General features: G+C 43.6%; 2 protein-coding genes across 6 annotated transcripts in view; both read left to right on the forward strand.

The window, feature by feature from the left end:
* The window catches only part of LOC310827983 (integrin beta-1-like), a 437,041-nt gene that overhangs the window by 204,215 nt on the left and 214,662 nt on the right, over positions 1-18,164 (forward strand). The gene's annotated exons all lie outside the window — the stretch shown is intronic.
* EPC1 (enhancer of polycomb homolog 1) overlaps positions 1-18,164 on the forward strand; it is a 52,070-nt gene that overhangs the window by 13,688 nt on the left and 20,218 nt on the right. For 3 of the 5 annotated variants that reach the window (XM_083704753.1, XM_083704750.1, XM_083704752.1), the window contains one exon: positions 15,891-16,050. In XM_083704753.1, coding sequence (XP_083560879.1) covers positions 15,951-16,050 — 100 coding nt within the window. In that variant the 5' untranslated portion in view covers positions 15,891-15,950. Of the gene's footprint in view, positions 1-519; positions 1,789-15,890; positions 16,051-18,164 lie in introns of those variants that run through there. The other 2 variants (XM_083704754.1, XM_083704751.1) reach the window with 2 other exon arrangements.

The following is an 18,164-nucleotide window of genomic DNA, read 5'->3' on the forward strand; positions in this document are numbered from 1 at the left end:
TACTGTTTCAGGTGCACTATGATGAAAGATGTCCCCAATAACAAACATTCCTTCACATAGAAAGTTAGGGTGTTGAAGAGAAGATTAGATGGGAGCGAATCTCACTGGCACCTTTGCATGCTGTATCTACATTCGGGAAATTATGTTTTTGAAGTGTGGAGCCTATAAGACAGAGTTTGAAGTGTGCAATTCAGCTGAATTTTTTTCCAGCCTAAAAGTACTTAAAGTATGCTACTGTTAAGTGAGGGATGCAGCAGGTACTTCTAGGCGGCTGTGTGAGAATCCTATGCACTCACGTGTCAAAACCTGTGACTGCTCTCCAATTGAGGGTGGCCGAAGGAAGGATAAGTTTAAAATGTAGCCAAATTCAAAAAGCTTAAGAAGTTCTGCTGTACAATTTGATGCAGTTAGTAGCAAAACGAAATTTATATATCACAGTCAAGCCATTACAAAGCAAGGGCTTCAATATTGTTAACACAGAAGGTGGTGGCAAAATTTTCCAAGGTGCATGTTCTGTTGTATGCATCTCATTCATCCCTGGTGCATTCTTTAAAATGTGCGTGTGTGGTGAACAAAAAAATTAGGGAAATGGTTTAAGTTCAAAATTTCAGACAAAACGTTCCAAATAACTGTGTATAATATGCACATCCATCCCAATTCCCAGTCAATTCTATAGAATTTTTTGATGTCACAGAGCCCCGGTCTTCCAGAGTAAAGAACAAAGTGACTCAGTAGAGTGTGTGTAGATAAATCATGGTTTAGCAACAATACAGGGGAGGCGAGTCCTGCTGCTGTTTGATTTGGATTTTGTTTAGCCCGGGCCCTGTAGCCGAAATAATTACAGAGAAATTGTGTGTTGTGCCCTTTTGCTCCTGGCCGGGAGCCCGTGCCTCGCCGTGTGCCATGCCGCCCTCAGCGCGGAGCAGCCCGCCCGGTGCCCAGAGGAAGCTCTTCGCCTCCTTAACGCCTCGCTGGGGTTGAGGCATCCCCGGCCGCCTCGTGCCTTCCTCCAGGCGTCGGCGCCGTCCCTCCCCTCTCCCCAGTCTCCGGTGTGGTGCGAGGGAACTGCGTGCGGCTGGGTCGGCTTCTGTGCTGCTGCTGCTGCTGCTGCATCACAATGAAGGAGACTCCCGAGCAGTGACAGCTTTGGGGAACGAAGACGGGACCACCTTCTTCTTCATCATCCCCGAGCAGAAGCAGTAAAAAAAAAAAGTGGGGGGGAAACCCGAGCGCTCCCGCTCGTTCGCCTCCGTGCCCGCGCCGCGCGCCCCTTCTCTCCCCCCCCCCCCGGCAGCGCCGTGCCCGCGCCTTTGCGCGATGCAGTGTGGGAATGGCTGTGGCGCTGGGGTTGGCTGAAAGAGGCGGCCAGTCGAGGTTTAATGTCCGCCATGTTGGCCGTGGCGTATTGAGCAGAGCCGGAGCGGCGGAGGAGAGAAATCGGCGCCCTAGCCTAGCCGCGCCAGCCGGCGCCGCTGGGACCCGCCTCGGAGCGAGCCCCGCCCCGCCGCGGGAGCCCCGGTCCCTCCATGAGAGCGCTCGGCGGGGTCCGGCTCTCAGCTCGGAGCGCTCTCGCTGCCTCCCCCCCCTCAGCTGGAGCAGCAGCCGCCATAGCAGTCGCAGCCGCCGACGACTAACATGAGCAAACTGTCGTTTCGGGCCCGGGCGCTGGACGCGTCTAAGCCGCTTCCCGTCTTCCGCTGCGAGGACTTGCCCGACCTAGCCGAGTATGCCTCCATCAACCGGGCCGTGCCGCAGATGCCCACGGGCATGGAGAAGGAAGAGGAGTCGGTACGTGAGAGACCCCCTCCCATCCCTGCTCCGGCCGGGCCCCGCCATCGCCCCACACCCGGGCCCCCACCATCGCCTCTGCGCAAGCACAAAATGGCCGCCATTTTCTCCCCGCTTCCTCCTGCTTCCCTCCCCCCGGGTGTGCGGGGGGGGGGGAGGGAAGAGGGCGATGTTAGTCCCTCAACAGCCCCGTCGCCTTCCCTCCGGGAGCCCCCACCCCACCCGGCCGAGGCTCGTTTTCGCTCTGGGCTGGAGCGCCGAGGCCTCTGGCTCGGCTCCCTTCAGCCCCCCGAAAGGCACAAAGGGGGTCACGTGACGCGGCGGCCAGCCGCCATTTTGTTGTGCTTCGACTTTGCTGGGCTGGGCCTTGTGCAGCAGGCAGCTGTGCGAGAGAGCGCGAGCCTCGGCGGCGGCGCGAGAGGGCTAGGTGGAAGTGCCGCCGTCCGGTCGCTAGGTGGCGTCTCTGCGTTTGCAATAAGCCGGGATAGCAAAAGCGGGGGCGCGGAAAGGTGCGAGGAAGTTGCGGCTGCCCATGTGTGCTCCCAGCGTGTTTCTCTGGCTTCGCTAGTAGCGTGGCCGAGGCTGCATGTAAAAGCACTAGAACCGCGCCAGAGAGTTTATTTCAGTTGGAATTCTGCTTAGCTTAGTTTAGCTTGGCCTGGCAGCGTAGCGTAGTGCAGAATCTTAAGCCGGCAGCGAAGGGTAAGAGAAACAGACCTTGCCCCTGCACATTCTTCTTTAGGCTGGGGTTTAACATTTGCTCGTCTAGTGACATGATTTGTTAATTGAAAAGTGGTGCAGAAAGCAAGCTCTGCAATACAGAAGTTGGTGTCTTCTAAGTGAAGATCTATTTTGATTGTAGGGCCTTTCCAAATAAAAGTGATTTGATTATTACTGCTAGGAGAACCATCTGTCATCTCATTGATAGAATAGCAGTTAAGAATGAAGCACGATCTTCCCTACTTGCTCCGAATAAATTTATTCATGCTTTGAAGTCTGTTTTGGGACGCTTGACAGTACAGCTAAGATTTTAGTATTAGTTGATTTATAAATCAGTGGTTAGGAGTCACAACACTGTTATTCTTTCCTCGCAATCCTGTGCATACGTATTTACTAGGAGGAAGTCCCACTAAGTTCAGTGGTCCTTATTCCTTAGTAAGGAGCCTTATGATTGCAGCCTTTATCTGGACACCTGATTTTTCTGAATGCACGTGTTCTAAATGTTTGTTTTAGTAGAGCTAACAGTAATTTAAGCAAGGGGTGATGGTTCTCCTGTTGCTTTATAAAACAAGACCTGTGTAAAGCAGCTGTGGGGCAGTAGGTTTTCTGGTAAGGCATGTTGCAAACTATATTAGTAGATAGGATCTATAAAGACGGAGGTTTAAGTTTAGATAGAGAAAAAGGACTAGGGAGGAAACCTGCTGTTTCTAAATAATAATAATAATAATAATAATAATAATAATAATAATAATAATATGTTTTTATTTATACCCCGCCCTCCCCAGCCAAGGCCGGGCTCAGAGCGGCTTACAAGCAATAATAAAAACAAGATGAATGATTACAACTTAAAAACAAAAATAAAATACATTAAAATATTGGAACATTAAAATATTAAAATGTAGCCTCATCGCAGGAGAAGGAAAAGAAAGAAGAAGAGAGGGAGGGAATCAAATTGGCCCCAAGCCAAAGGCCAGGCGGAACAACTCTGTCTTTCAGGCCCTGCGGAAGGAAATCAGATCCTGCAGGGCCCTGGTCTCATGAGGCAGAGCGTTCCACCAGGCCGGAGCCAGAGTTGAAAAGGCCCTAGATCTGGTTGAAGCCAATCTAACTTCCTTAGGGCCTGGGACCACTAGGGTGTTGTTATTTATGGACCTTGAGGCTCTCCGTGGGGCATACCAGGAGAGGCGGTCCCGTAGGTATGAGGGTCCTAGGCCGTGAAGGGCTTTAAAGGTCAAAAGCAGCACCTTAAATCTGACCCTGTACTCCACCGGGAGTATGTGCTTGTTCAAAATAAAGTTTATAGCTGAAAGGATGCTGTTGCTTATAATGAGTCAAGTGACAGATTTTGAAAAGTTGTAAGAATATTCTAATAACAGAATTCAGAGTTCTTGAGTCATGAGTTTATGAATTAAGGCATACCAAGACACTTGGGGAAATAGTTTTTAAGTATGTAGGAATTCCTGAAATTCTTCTTAGAAACTCAAGCTATAACAAGTGCACAGTATAGGTACCTTTAAAACAGAGGTAGAAAGGCTCGTGTGAAATGAGTATTTTTTGAACCTCTCAACATTTGTCTGCATTGCATTTACTTCAGCCAATGGTACTGTGTGGTGAATGTAACAAAATGCCAAATCAATTTAAATAGCAACTGTTGGCATTGTCTGTTGTATGGTATATGTGATGGAACAAGTACCAGAGCTAAGATAGCAGTCCTATGAAATCAACCTAAGAAATGGGGCTTAATCCTGAATAAGCATGAATAGGACACAAAAAAGCAGCAAGACCTGTTCTGTCCTGTCTCCCCCTTTTGAGCCTTAATGCCCAGTCTGTGTAATTCAGCCTCCTTGAATTTTAGGCTTGTGCTTTCTTAGTGCTGAATTTATGTAATTGCACTTGAAAAAGAGAGGATTAGGAAGTCACAAGGCTTGTGCTCCTGCTGACAAATCAGCAGATTAAATTAGTGAGGGAAGTGGAGGTGAATGCATCTGTGGGTGCATTAGTCCAAATTAAACAAAAACAGAAAAAACTAATGCAAAGGTGAGAGGGCAGTGTTAAAATGGACAACAAGACATAGTCATAGAATTGTAGAGTTGGAAGGGACCGTAATACTTTCATTCATAAATCTTTTAATTCAGACCAGTTATGGAAAGGTTTTTGCTACTCTGATGGTAAAAGCTTCAAAGACATCCAAGATGTGGGGCATAAATGGTGACAAACTACCTTGTGTGATATTCTGTAGCAGGTGCATGGAAATTGTTACTTTTGCACCAAAAGGCCTGGTTTTATGCAGAATTAGGCACGCTTAAAAGCTTAGATGGGCTTATGTATACCTAACTGCATGGAATCAGATTATGACTTCTAAGGACACTTGCCTGTAACCAATAGCTCAGTGGTAGCCAGTGTCGTTCCCTCCAGATTTTGTGCAGTATGACTACCTTGACCATGCTGGCTAAGGCTAATGGGAGTTGAAGTCTATAACACTTGAAAGTCACCACATTGGCTACCCTGCCAAAGTGCTCATTGAATCATTAGAAATGCTCTGGAGTAAGGGAAGTGGTGCACAGCAACAGCTGCGTAATTACTTCAAGGGCAGAATCTACTGTATAATCCAAGTAAAAGTGCTTACAAGAAAATATGCTTTTGTTAGCTGCAAAATGCTTATGCATGAAATAGTGTCAGTCCTACTGTTATGTCAAGTCTCAAATTATGCAGTCCAGTTGGATTCTTGCACCTTATTGAATGAACTAAAAATATGAGCTATAATACAATTTGTTTCCAGAGTAATATATATGAATTGCTACACTGCTAAATTGAAAGAGATGCTAAAATGGGGAATCAAGTGGGGCCCGCAGAACAATGCTCCATTGCATCCCCACTCCTAAGAGAAGTGCAGGTGGAGAGAGGGAGTTTCAGGAGTTGGGGAAGGATAATCAACACTATACTATTCCTTTGCCAGCCCTGACTTACTGTGTCATATAGGTCGGGGTGCCACCACCTGCAACCCGAGCGTTTTCTAGCTATATAGTGGGGGCAGCAATCAGCTCTAGAGACTGAATCATCATACTATAGGACTGGAGAGGATCTCCCCAATTCTAATCCTCCCCCTCCCTGCCCAGGCAATAGGTAAAAGATGTGCAGTGCTGAGCAAATTGATTTCCTCTCTCATCCTGCCTTCCATATTCCATTTGGTGGGGGATTTCTTTTCAAGGCTGGATCTAGACAAATCAAAGAACAGTTTCAGTTAAACTTTGTATGAGAAATTGGGTTGGCAAAAAAAGAAACTCCACAGCGCCATCTGGTGTCACAAAGGTAAAGGGACCCCTGACCACTAGGTCCAGTCGCAGAGGACTCTGGGATTGCGGCACTCGTCTCACTTTACTAGCCGAGGGAGCTGGTGTACAACTTCCGGGTCATGTGGCCAGCATGACTAAGCGGCTTCTGGCGAACCAGAGCAGCGCCCAGAAACGCCGTTTACCTTCCCGCCGGAGCGGTACCTATTTATCTACTTGCACTTTGACGTGCTTTTGAACTGCTAGGTTGGCAGGAGCAGGGACCGAGCAATGTGAGCGCACCCTGTCACGGGGATTCGAACCGCTGACCTTCTGATCAGCAAGTCCTAGGCTCTGTGGTTTAACCCACAGCGCCACCCGCATCCCGTTATAATGCATATACAACGCATATAAAGCTATTTACCTTTGCCAATGTAGCTGAGTCCCAACTGACATCCTGATAGTCTGTATCTCAACCATTGCATGCCTGAGTTTTCTTTAGCCCTTTTTTTCTTTTTCATCTAAGCTCCACTGTCAGTGGCATGCCAAAAAAATTCAGTTTTACTTTAGAAATTTACATACTTTTGCATTCCTAGGGGGCTCCAAGTATGTAGAAGCATAACTTTATATATAAGTGGCTCTGTTTTGTCTTTAAACTGTTGCCTGAGTTCTAACATGAAGTTGATTCATCTTTCTCCCTTGCATCTAAGAATAATTTCAATGTTTATCTTGGCTTACACAGGTCCATGATCCATGAAAGTATGATTCTGGCTGGGTTCAACTTAAAATAGGTTATGTTCTAGGGACTGTTAACACATTGATCTCTCTCCTCCTTATCATCCTTCGAAGTTTAAACAAATGAGAGTCAATTGACTTCAGTAACTATTCAAGGTTTCCAAGTTAAATATTTCTGCTTAAGTAGAAAAGTGCTAATGAATGAAGTCAAGTAATGTCCAGAGGTGGATGACTCATGCTAATTTTGCATAAGTGACACAAGACGTTAAGGCCTCTCAGTTGCCATTGGTAATAGTGTTTAGAATAGAAGTATAGATGTTTTTCTAATGGAAAACTTGTTGGGAGATCTTGTTCTGTCTTGATAGGCTCATGACTCTTTTGTGAATGTATTGGCATAAGGGTGTTGCCTTAACATTCTATTTGACCATGCAGAAAAGAGTGCTTGCTGTATAACAGACTCCTAAGTATTTTGGCATCAAGTCTTACAGTTCTATGAGCCACTTCCAGCAGTGCAGAAAAAGGGAGGTGGTGTCCCAGTCCTTGCTATATTTGCTTGAAAGGGACAGTGTGGTATAGTGGTTAGGCTGCTGGATATGGGAGACCAAGAGTTCAAACCCACGCTCAACCATGTAGCTCCTTGGGTGAGCTTTAGCCTGCCACTGATGCTCAGCCTAACTTACCTCACAGCGTTGTGAGCATAAAATTGAGGAGGGAGAGAATTCCTTGAGCTCCTTGGAGGAAAGGCGGGATATATCATCACCACCACCACACCATCCCACTGTGTTCTGTGGCACATATTCCCACATAAGTGTCCCTGGAATGCCTTAATCTGTCCCAAGAAAAATGAAGCAGGAGGATTCAAATAATCTCTCCACCTCTTGTCTTTTTTCCTGTATATCATTTTTATTTTTCTTGCCAACATCTGTCATGAGCCCTTTTCCAGTTCCCACTGGCCCCTGTATCTGTCTGTGCTTTAATTGCTCTAGGCAACTATATCATTGGAACAGTTTATTTTGAGTATCTGGCTTCTTGTTTTGCATTCAGAATCTTCCTTAATACCAAAGTACTAATCAGTATTTGAATTACAGTGAAATCTTCCTGTTTAATTTCTGTGATGGCTATTTCAGCTACTTTACTTTTTTCAAAAGACTGTGAAGGCATGGGTTGGCTAAAATTGGGGAGAGTTGCCCTCATGGATTTCTTTAAAACCCCCCCTCCCCTACTTTAATTCAACACTGCCATAATTCAAGACTGACAATTTTCAAGAGCAACGATTGTGAGAGCTAAAACTAATGGACACAGCCACCAGTCATCTTTCATCAGTCTTGAGTCACTCTTGGTGTCCCCTGCAGATTGAGATCCTGTATTCTGACGAAGCCTTATTTCTGTCTAAAATATCCCCCCTCTGCTATGCTTTATTAAAATAAAATAAAAATCACTGCTTCATTTGGACTCCACTCTATATTGTCATGAAGAGATACTGTTTCTGATGACAGATCTACCATACAGAGCTCCAAACCTAAAATTTCCATACGTGGAAACAGTAGGTGTGTATGTTCCAAGACCTCAGCAACAGCTAATTGACGTATTTTTCTTTAATAATTTTTTGCTGTGCTTTCATGTGGTGGCTCACAGTTACAAATCTAAAATTGCACAATGAAGACTAAGTTATACTAACTAAAACAAACAGCTACAATTAGAAACACTATTATCTAGTAATGCCCAGGGGTCAAATTTGTAAGCATCATTCACTGACAACATGCCCCTTGAAATATGTCTGTTTCTCCACTTTCAAAGGCCTAGTGGGATGTGTTTGCATTAGCCTTTCTGCAGTTTTGTTCTTAGGCCTTAGGCATACAGTTGTAAAGGCCACTTGCTCCAGGGTGTAGGGGTTAATGCTTACTTGTAGAACAGGCATGTTCCTGTATAGCAGGCATGTTCAACTCGCAAGCGACTGTGATCTACACCCACTATTAAAAAGCTTTTTTGGGGGGGGACTCAAAGTTGTTGATCTTTCTTTTTATTTTATTGGGGGGGAGATTGATAAGCACGCGATTGACCAGGGACACCCCACAATTGACAGGTAGATCATCGACCAGTTGGACGTGCCTGCTGTATAGCAGAGTGGAGAGCCTTTTAGGCCTAGGAGCCTAGAATCTAGATCTTTTATCTGCTGCACCCTGTGGACTAACTTTGACAGGCAGTTGTCCACAGGTGAGTGTGGTTGGAGGAAAATGGCCTTGTGAGCCAGATGACGAGGACTGGTGGGTCAGATTTGACCCATGGACCAGAGGTTCCCCACCCCTGCTATATATGTATGGAGGAGAGTTTTGTTTGGTCTTCATTTGTACCTCCCAGACTAATACACAGATTGGAACCTAATTAACCTATACATTTTACACTTCTTTTGCAATTGTTTCTTGGCTCAAAAAAATACAAAAAGTATTAGAAATGCTCATTTTAGGACAAAACCTGTTTAGAAATTAATACATTGGGATAACGTACATACTTTGTGGAAAAAAGCACATAATATATAATTATCCATATTTCAGGGACTGGGAATTGTAATCCTAGGGGCCCAATCTGCCCCTCCAGCTCCCTTTGTCTGACCCCTTGGTATTCACCCTAGACCAAACTACTCACTATCCCTCCTTTACATCCACCTTGTGTGTTTAGCCTGGGTGAAATGTATCTTTGAACTCTGTTAATGCCCCTTGGTTGCCTGGATAAAGGGTCTGTGTCAAGAAAGTAGCCCACTGTACAAAGGTAAAAGTTAAATTTGCTGCTTTACCCACTTTTGCCTCTGACACTGCCCCACGTGTGACATCTCTGAAGGCTACTAAGATGGAACTGTGGCCTTCAGAAAACGGCTCCGCACCCTGTTGTATTTAAATACATTTCCCCCACCCCACTCCCATCAACTTAATGCAGAAACAAAACTGAATGGACTTATGAGTAAACACATGTAAAATTGGCAAGGACCAGAAATAGACTGATCTGTCCCTCTGGCTATAAAAATACTGCCTTTCAAGATAATTCCTAGGAGTAAGCATTGGAGGCATTAACATTGCCAACCAATTTTCCTTCTGGAAAGTAAAATAAAAATAATAATACTCTGACACACTATCTTAACAGTATTGCGTGGAGGGGGGAGAAGCCTTGGATTTGTTTCTGAAAATACTTCAGTTGCAATATGTTCTGCTTTAAATTGAGAAGCTATCACAGAGACTCAGTAGACTTAAGCTCCTGAAGGGATTTGAATTAAAAGGGAATCTTAAATTTTCATTCCTGGTAGAAACAGTATGGGATTGTTTCTTATACCAGGTTCATCATGTGTCATGTTTAAGGGAGACACTAGCAATTCTATCTTGGTGTATGTTTACACAAATGTTAAAGTGGATCGGTGTATTTTAATAGACCACTGTATTTTAATACTTCGTTAGAAGCCGCCCAGAGTGGCTGGGGAAACCCAGCCAGATTAGCAGGGTATTATTATTATTATTATTATTATTATTATTATGTATTTTACTGGACCGGTGATATGAGTAAAGCTCTGCTGTAGAAATGTTGGCTGTGCCAGATAACCCTCCATGGCATAATGGCAGTACTTGTAGTTTTATAACTTGCTGGCTGCTTGGTTGGTCTAGGACAGGGTGATCCAATGCAGCCCTTAAGGCCTTTTTTGGCAGCCCTCAGCAACATTTGGAACCCTTGAGCTGCCTTTCCCAGAGCCAGCTAAGCGAGGCACTTGGCATTGGGAAGGAGGCTCTGAGAGGCTCCTAGAGTCCTCCGGCCTCTTCCTCGAAGTGCTTTCCCAGCTTTGGCAAGGAAGTGGGAGGGCTCTAGGACCCTGCCAGAGTCTTGTGCCTCCTTGCTAAAGCCTGGTGCCTTGCTTAGTTGGCTTTGAGAAGGTAGCACAAGGGCTGGGGGGGTCAATTTTGGCCTTGCTTCCCACCCCCCATGTGACAAGGCAGTGTGTGGCTCACAGGCTCTATGACAAAGTACTCTTGAGGCCCACTTGTTAGTAAAAGTTGAACCACCCTGGTCTAGAACAAGGGTGGAGAACCTTCGACCTGCAGGGTAACCTTGCCTTGTCGGGGAGGGGGGAAGGTTGGACCACAGGGCTATTTTCCTCAAACCATGCTCACCTGCCCACCAGCCAATATCACTGGCAACATTAACTGATGGGCAGGAGGACAGCGGCTAATCCTGCATTGGCAGTGTGCCCTGTTCCCAGTAGGGAAAAGAATTGCACAGTCAAGGCAGCGGGATTTAATCCTTGCCCTTCCCCTGATAAGAGGAGATCAAAGCACCTCTGTAGTGCTGTTTGAAGCAGCTCCTGCATGTGGGGGTGGGGTGGGGTGGGGTGGCAGGATGGGGAGAGATTTCTGTGATCTGTTTCAAACAGCACTTTTGAGAAGTACTTAAAAAGCCCCCATGCTCCTGTTGTAGCTGAAATTGGACTGAAGGAGCTTCTGTAAAGGGCTTCTCAAAAGTGCTGTTTGAAGCATCCACCCCCTTCTCACTTGCAAAGCCATGTGATTGGCAGGTGGGTGGCCCCACTCACCTGTAAAATGTGGCCTGTAAGACAGATCCTGATAAGGACCTGGCCCATAGAGCCAAAAATGTTCCCTACCTCTGCTCTAGGAGCATGTGCAGTATTAACCACCTGTGGTATTATTCTGTGATGGGGACGGTAACAACACTTGAGTGTTTTCGTTACAAACAATCCTTATTGTTTTTAGCTCTTAAGGTGATTAGATGCCTTGATTGTGACTGGTACTATTTTTACTCTATATGGTTGTTCTTATTTTAATGGTGAGGAATGCAGGTGGTGCTGTGGGTTAAACCCACAGAGCCTAGGGCTTGCCGATCAGAAGGTCGGCGATTCGAATCCCCGCAACGGGATGAGCTCCCGTTGCTCGGCCCCTGCTCCTGCCAACCTAGCAGTTCGAAAGCACATTAAAGTGCAAGTAGATAAATAGGTACCGCTCCAGGGGGAAGGTAAACGGCGTTTCCGTGCGCTGCTCTGGTGCGCCAGAAGAGGCTTAGTCATGACTCAGAAGCTGTACGTCGGCTTCCTCAGCCAATAAAGCAGGATGAGCGCCGCAACCCCAGAGTCGTCCGCGACTGGACCTAATGGTCAGGGGTCCCTTTAACTTTTTTCTTTAATATGAAATTATTTGTTTTAAATAAACTGTTGTACTTGGGTACTAGCCAAAATACAAGTCTCTACTAGTCAGGAATCCTGAATGTTTTGAAATCCTTTGGTATTTAATTCTCAATTCTTGAATTGAAGAATTACGCCACCTTGCAGGTTATGAGCATGTGGAAATACGTGAAACCTATTTCTGAATTACTAAATATCGACTTTGCTCTTCCTCCCTTCGCTCCCTTTCTAAATGCTCCTTGTGTAAGTGTGGTGTGTAAGAAACATTTTGAATTGTAGTTTTCACACAGGGAAGGGTCTGTCAAAGTTTTCTATATTCTTGTACCATTATGTATTTCTACATTAGCATCCTTTACAGAACAAAGGCCGCTTTGATACTTAAGGATTCTTGCAGAATGCAAAATGTATCTATAGCTTGATTTGCCATTAAATGATCATATTTAGTATTAAAAATTCAGTTTATTCAGTCAGTATTTACAATATTTACAAATTGAGTTTTCTTTTTAATTTTTAGTTAGACCTATTGAAATTAATGATAGCTGGTCATATCTATTTACTTCAGTGGGCCTACTCTGAGTAGGGAGCTTCAGTCCAATATAGGAAAATATGATAAGGGAAACCTACCTACATGGATTCAGATTCCTGGGCCTGATGAGCTGCACCCAAGGATATTAAAGCAGCTTGTAATCTCAGAGCCTTTGTCTATAAGCTTTGAGAATTTTTTGAGGACAGGTGAGGTCCTGATATCTGACCCCTTGGAGAATGCAAGGTTCTGCTGGATCGCCTAGCTTTCAGTATGATTATCTGTTATATTCTTCTGAAACACCTAGCTGTGATGGACCAGCTGGCACTGTTAAGTGATGGTTTGATATCAGAAGTGGTGCAGGGTAACTCCTGTTAGACAGCTTGGTCACTAGTGTATGGTTTTCCACAGGTTTCTATTGATTTTTTTCATTCTATTTGACCAGTCTGCCTGAAACCTAAGGGGTAAGTTGCCTGGGGCTTTGCTTTGGAGTTCAGTATTGTCAGCTTATGAACGACATCAAATTGTTATCTCCTCCTCATCACAAGCCAAGGCTGATATTCTGAATTAGTGTGTGATATAAGTAATGGACTGGTTGAGGGTGAACAAAGTAACTTCTTGCAGAAGTGCTTCTTGTAGTCAATAGAATCAAAGATCAGGGCATTGAGTTTAGCCCTTTAGGGATGAGATTATACTCTTCTCAAAAAATAGGCTTGCAGGAAACTTCTGGATTCCCTTCTTGACTTCAGGCTTCAGCAGGCGCTTGGAGTGCTTAGGCCCAGGCCTACCTGAAGCACCATTTTCTTCCATATATCTGGACTTAACAATTATATTCTTCCTCCACCTCTGCCTTCCCCAAACCAAAATTCTGAAGGCATATTGGAAAAGTTAGTGTTTAATAGTTTTTTTGTTTAGAAACTTTAACCTCAGAAGAATCTCTGCAGTAGATTAACTCTGAAATACATTTGAACTGTCTCAGCATCCAGTTTCTGGATACACCAATTCAAAATGCCTTTAAGTGGTATTTGAGCCATATTAATGTCTTCTGAAACAATGATTTGTTCCTGATCCTCCCTTTGGAATACTTGTAAACAGGACCCAATTATTTCCTAGTCACCAACTCAGAGTACAGTGGTACCTCGGGTTGCAGATGCTTCAGTTTACAGACTCCACTAACCCAGAAATAGTACCTCGGGTTAAGAACTTTGCTCCAGGATACGACCAGAAATTGCGCGGCAGCAGGAGGCCCCATTAGCTAAAGTGGTGCTTCAGGTTAAGAACAGTTTCAGGTTAAGAACGGACCTCTGGAACAAATTAAGTTCTTAACCCGAGGTACCACTGGTCACATATTTCTTTAAATTTTTCAGACTTTATCAGGGATGTATTTCGTACTGTTTATCTACACCACACTACAAAATATAGATTAAGAAATGTTCCCAAGTGTGTGGGGGATCATACTTAAGAAGTGCCAGTTGGCTGAGTTGATTCTCAAAGCCTTAATCACATTCATGATTGGCAAGGTAGCAGTAGTTCAAACATTCCTGCAGCTGCTAACCACTGTCTACACTGTCTACAATTATATGAATTCTCTGAATTGACTAAGATTAAAAATGGGCAGCTGCTAATCAAGGTCAAACAATGCCTTAATGTATTACTTTAAGAGTAAGTACCATGGCTCTCTAAGGGATGCGGGTGGCGCTGTGGGTTAAACCACTGAGCCTAGGGCTTGCCGATCAGAAGGTTGGCGGTTCGAATCCCTGTGACAGGGTGAGCTCCCGTTGCTCGGTCCCTGCTCCTGCCAACCTAGCAGTTCAAAAGCACATCAAACTGCAAGTAGATAAATAGGTACCGCTCTGGCAGGAAGGTAAACAGTGTTTCCGTGTGCTGCTCTGGTTCACCAGAAGTGGCTTAGTCATGCTGGCCACATGACCCGGAAGCTGTACGCCAGCTCCCTCGGCAAATAAAGCGAGATGAGCACCGCAACCCCAGAGTCAGTTACAACTGGACCTAATGGTCAGGGGTCCCTTTACCTTGACCACGGCTCTCTAATTGTTGTGTGTAGTGGCATTTGACTGCAGAGGTTTATATGTGTGTTTCTTGATCATTCATCTTGAATACAACAAGAGAAGAAATGTGATTCCAAATACTGATGCCCAGTGTGTGTGGTTGCTGGATTGGAGTGATGAGCAGCCACCTAATTATTGCAACCAGTGTGAGCAAGTCTGATTAGAGACCCTGAGAAATGGGAACAACATTTATACCATCAAAAAGGAAAGGGAAACTGCCAAAGGGACTTGTTGTCTGTTTTAACATGTTAAAAAGGTTTAGAAATGAAAACTTGAAGCTAGTATGGATATAATACTGCCACAGGCTTTTGTGCTTCCTCTCCCACAGATCCTTCTCTCCTACGTTTCTTGGTTTTTCTGACCCTAACAGTTGTTCTTGTTATTATTTATTAATTTATGTACTGCTTACATAAGTGGTTCACAAGTAAATACACAATAAATCAAGTACATCAAAACATTAGAAACATCCATAATTAAAATTTATAGTAAAACAAGTCAGTCAGAAAACATAATAATTAAAATAGTTAAAAGGATGATGAAAACAATTGGATCAGGCAGCTCTAGGTCAGAGGTATGTGTGCCTAACAGATGTCTTCAAGAGCAGGTGGAATGTCTCTATGGATGGAGCCTCTTGTATTTCAGCAGGAAGGGCATTACATAACATTGGTGCCTCTCCGCCCCCCCCCCCCAAAAAAAACAGCCTGCCTTCATGTTACCACAAGCCAGTGATCATCAGACTTCATTACTGTAGTGTGTGGGTTGTCCAGAGTTTGTCTAGTGTTAACTAAGAATTGCTTCCAAACCATGCTTTGTAACTCCTCCTCAAATTGTAAACTCCTCCAATTTGTTTGGAGGCAACCTTTGGGTTGTGTAATTGAAGATTGCTGAATTCCGACATATGTGGTAAAAAATAACAAACCAGGAAAAGGGATATTCTAGATTCTCTACACTAGCCTTGCCCAACTTGGTGCACTCTATATATTTTGGACACCAGCTCCCATTAGCCATTGATGGTTTACTTGCTTAATTATAGTTAAGGGTGAGAGAAGGGTTGGAGAGGAGAAGTTTTGAGAGGCTGGCCACCAGTTTCCTTATTTTGTTTAGTAGAGAGTCATCAATACATCCGCACTAACCCTGTTGATGCTATGATTATTTGGTTACTTTTGTAACTGTTAAGACAGTTTCACTTGAGAGATGAAAATTAATTTTTACCTTCCTCTTTAAAGACTATTGATATCAACAAGCGCAGTAAACCAATAAATAAAATAAAAAATATTAATAAAATGGACTTGGCCAACTTATTAGCTAATTCTTTTGTTGTTGTTGCTGCTGCTGCTGCTGCTGGTCTTGTGCTACTATTAGTTACAGATTTTTACTTGCTTTGTGCTGTTTCCTAGTTACTTACTAATCCTGTAATTGTGAGCTTAACCTACTGTAAATTCACATAACCTGTGAATCTTAATGGTAGAATTTTTGACAAAAGTAATGTTCATATTTTCTTACACTGAGGGGACTTTTTCCAAAGAGGCAGTTTTAAAACATTTTAAATACCGCCTCCCATAATAATAATGTGCATTGTGGTTTTCAACTTTTCTCTCTTTCCCCTCTTTTAATTTTAGGAACATCATCTCCAGCGGGCCATTTCAGCACAGCAGGTATATGGCGAGAAGAGGGATAATATGGTTATACCAGTCCCAGAAGCGGAAAGTAATATTGCTTATTATGAATCTATATACCCTGGAGAATTTAAGATGCCAAAGCAGCTTATTCACATACAGCGTGAGTATATCTTTACATCTAAACTCCACTGGTGACTCTTGTTTGGGTTTCTTGGGCAGTGCCATCCTTACTCTTGTTTTCTGGAAAAGTAACTTTGTGAGTTGGTAGTTTCAAGATGACAAAAGATGCCATGACACCTTGAAATTTACTTTCTCAAAACAGTGTTAATACTTACCTTTTTATTACATAATATTGCATACTAAAATAATTTGGCAGAAACTAGAAAATTTAAATATTGACTGCAGTAAAGGTAAACAGTTTTCATACAGTGGTACCTCGGTTTTTGAACTTAATCTGTTCTGAAAGACCGTTTGAGTTCTGAAACGTTGAAAAACCGAAAACTCAATAGCCGACAGCTAGGCCTCAGGATCTTGTGCTCAGCAGAAGCTATGTAGCACATTTGACTTCCGAGGCATGTTCGAAAATTGAAGCATCTACTTCTGGTTTTACGGCATTTGAAAACCAAAATGTTTGTCAGCGAAGATGTTCGAAAACCGAGGTACCACTGTACTTGCAAGAAAGTATTATCATGTCTGGTCACAGAAGACAGTGCAGGAGAATGAGAAATGTCATATAGGAGTGGAGCTACTTCATAACTGGCATCTTGTAAATGAACTGTTGAGAAACCTAGGCTAGGGTGGGGTTTCCCAGCATTGATTATGCCCACTTCTGTTTTACATTCCCATTTGATTTTGGGTGCAGTGGTTGGCGTTGTAACAGGTGTCTCAAGTGATCTTGAAGAGATATGTATAGTTGTAATTGATGCACTGAATTGCTCTGAAAGAGCAAGTCTTTTTCCCTGGGAGTGCTTTTGGCCAGAGAATCCATTTTCATTGATACCTCTCATGCTGACTGCATCTCTTCCCCAACGCATGAGAACTAGGATTAATTGCTGTTCTTTACTCAGTGGAGTTTCCTATGGTTGTTCAGCAACCATAGCTAGTACAGAATGTTGTGGCTTCAATCCTTTGTGGGGCAGGCCAATGATATAAAATATTGTTTTCCTGTAGATTGATACACCCTGTGCCTTCTGTAATAATAAATTTCCAGGCTTCACTGGAAAAAGATTTGGGTTTGTGGGGTGGGTTGGTGGAGTTTCTTGAGGGCAGGTGAATGGTTGTTATATTTGTCTTAACTTTACTGTAGGTATCTGGAATTAGGGTGTTTTTTCTGTTAGCACAACTACAGTAGCTTCCAGAAAAGTAGCATGTTTGTTATGCCTAAACCCACCACTGTGTTTCTAAGGAACCCTAATGTGGGGTTGCTTTTTTATCTTGGAAACAAACTATTGACCACCTCTGTGAATGTGTGTGATTCAAATATGGTTAATAGAGTAGTCTTCTGGGATTGTTTACCACCACCACACATACACAAGTGTCGTTAGTTGTCTAGCTTCTGCTACTATAGGGGCAGGCAACCAGTGAGCTGGGAATTTTCCATTTGGCTTCCAGCATAACTTTATAGTCTCAAGAATGCACTATAACTCCTTTTTTGCTTCTGACTTGGAGAAAGTATCTAGAGTTCAGAGTATCATACTTAAGATGATGCAGATAATCAGCTCTTTGTGCCTAATTGATTCAGTGGGTGAAGTCCACATTAAAAGACTTCTGCCTATAGTCATTTCAGGATACGGTTTTAATTAAAACTTCCTTTACCTGACAAGCAAGTAAGCCAGTTATCCTAAGTCGACATTGTCAGGACGCTGTAAAGAAAATTATGTTAGTATTCCATGTTATAGGAACTTGTATGCAGATTTCTAAATTGAAATTGACCTTTTTAAAGAGGATATTTATTTTAACTTGGTCTCTGTAAAAACCAGTACTTAAACTGAACTAATCTCTTTTTAAAGCTGCTGTAACATTATGTTCAGACATAACAATATGATGGATAACAACTGCATGAGCAAACCTAGGTCCCTCTCTCATGGCCACAGCTCAGTATGGAAGGGCCATAGCTTAAATGGGAAACCACAGGCTTTGCTTTCAAAATGTTCCAGTATCAGTTAGTGGCGTCTCCAGGCAGAGGTGGGAAAGACTTCTGTCTGAATCCTCTGTGAGTTGCAGCCATTCACTCTGTCATTGATTACAGTAAAGAGCTAAATTGAATAATGGTTT

This window comes from Podarcis gaigeae, assembly GCF_964106915.1.
Source record: "Podarcis gaigeae genome assembly, chromosome: 12".
NCBI classification, from domain to species: domain Eukaryota; kingdom Metazoa; phylum Chordata; class Lepidosauria; order Squamata; family Lacertidae; genus Podarcis; species Podarcis gaigeae.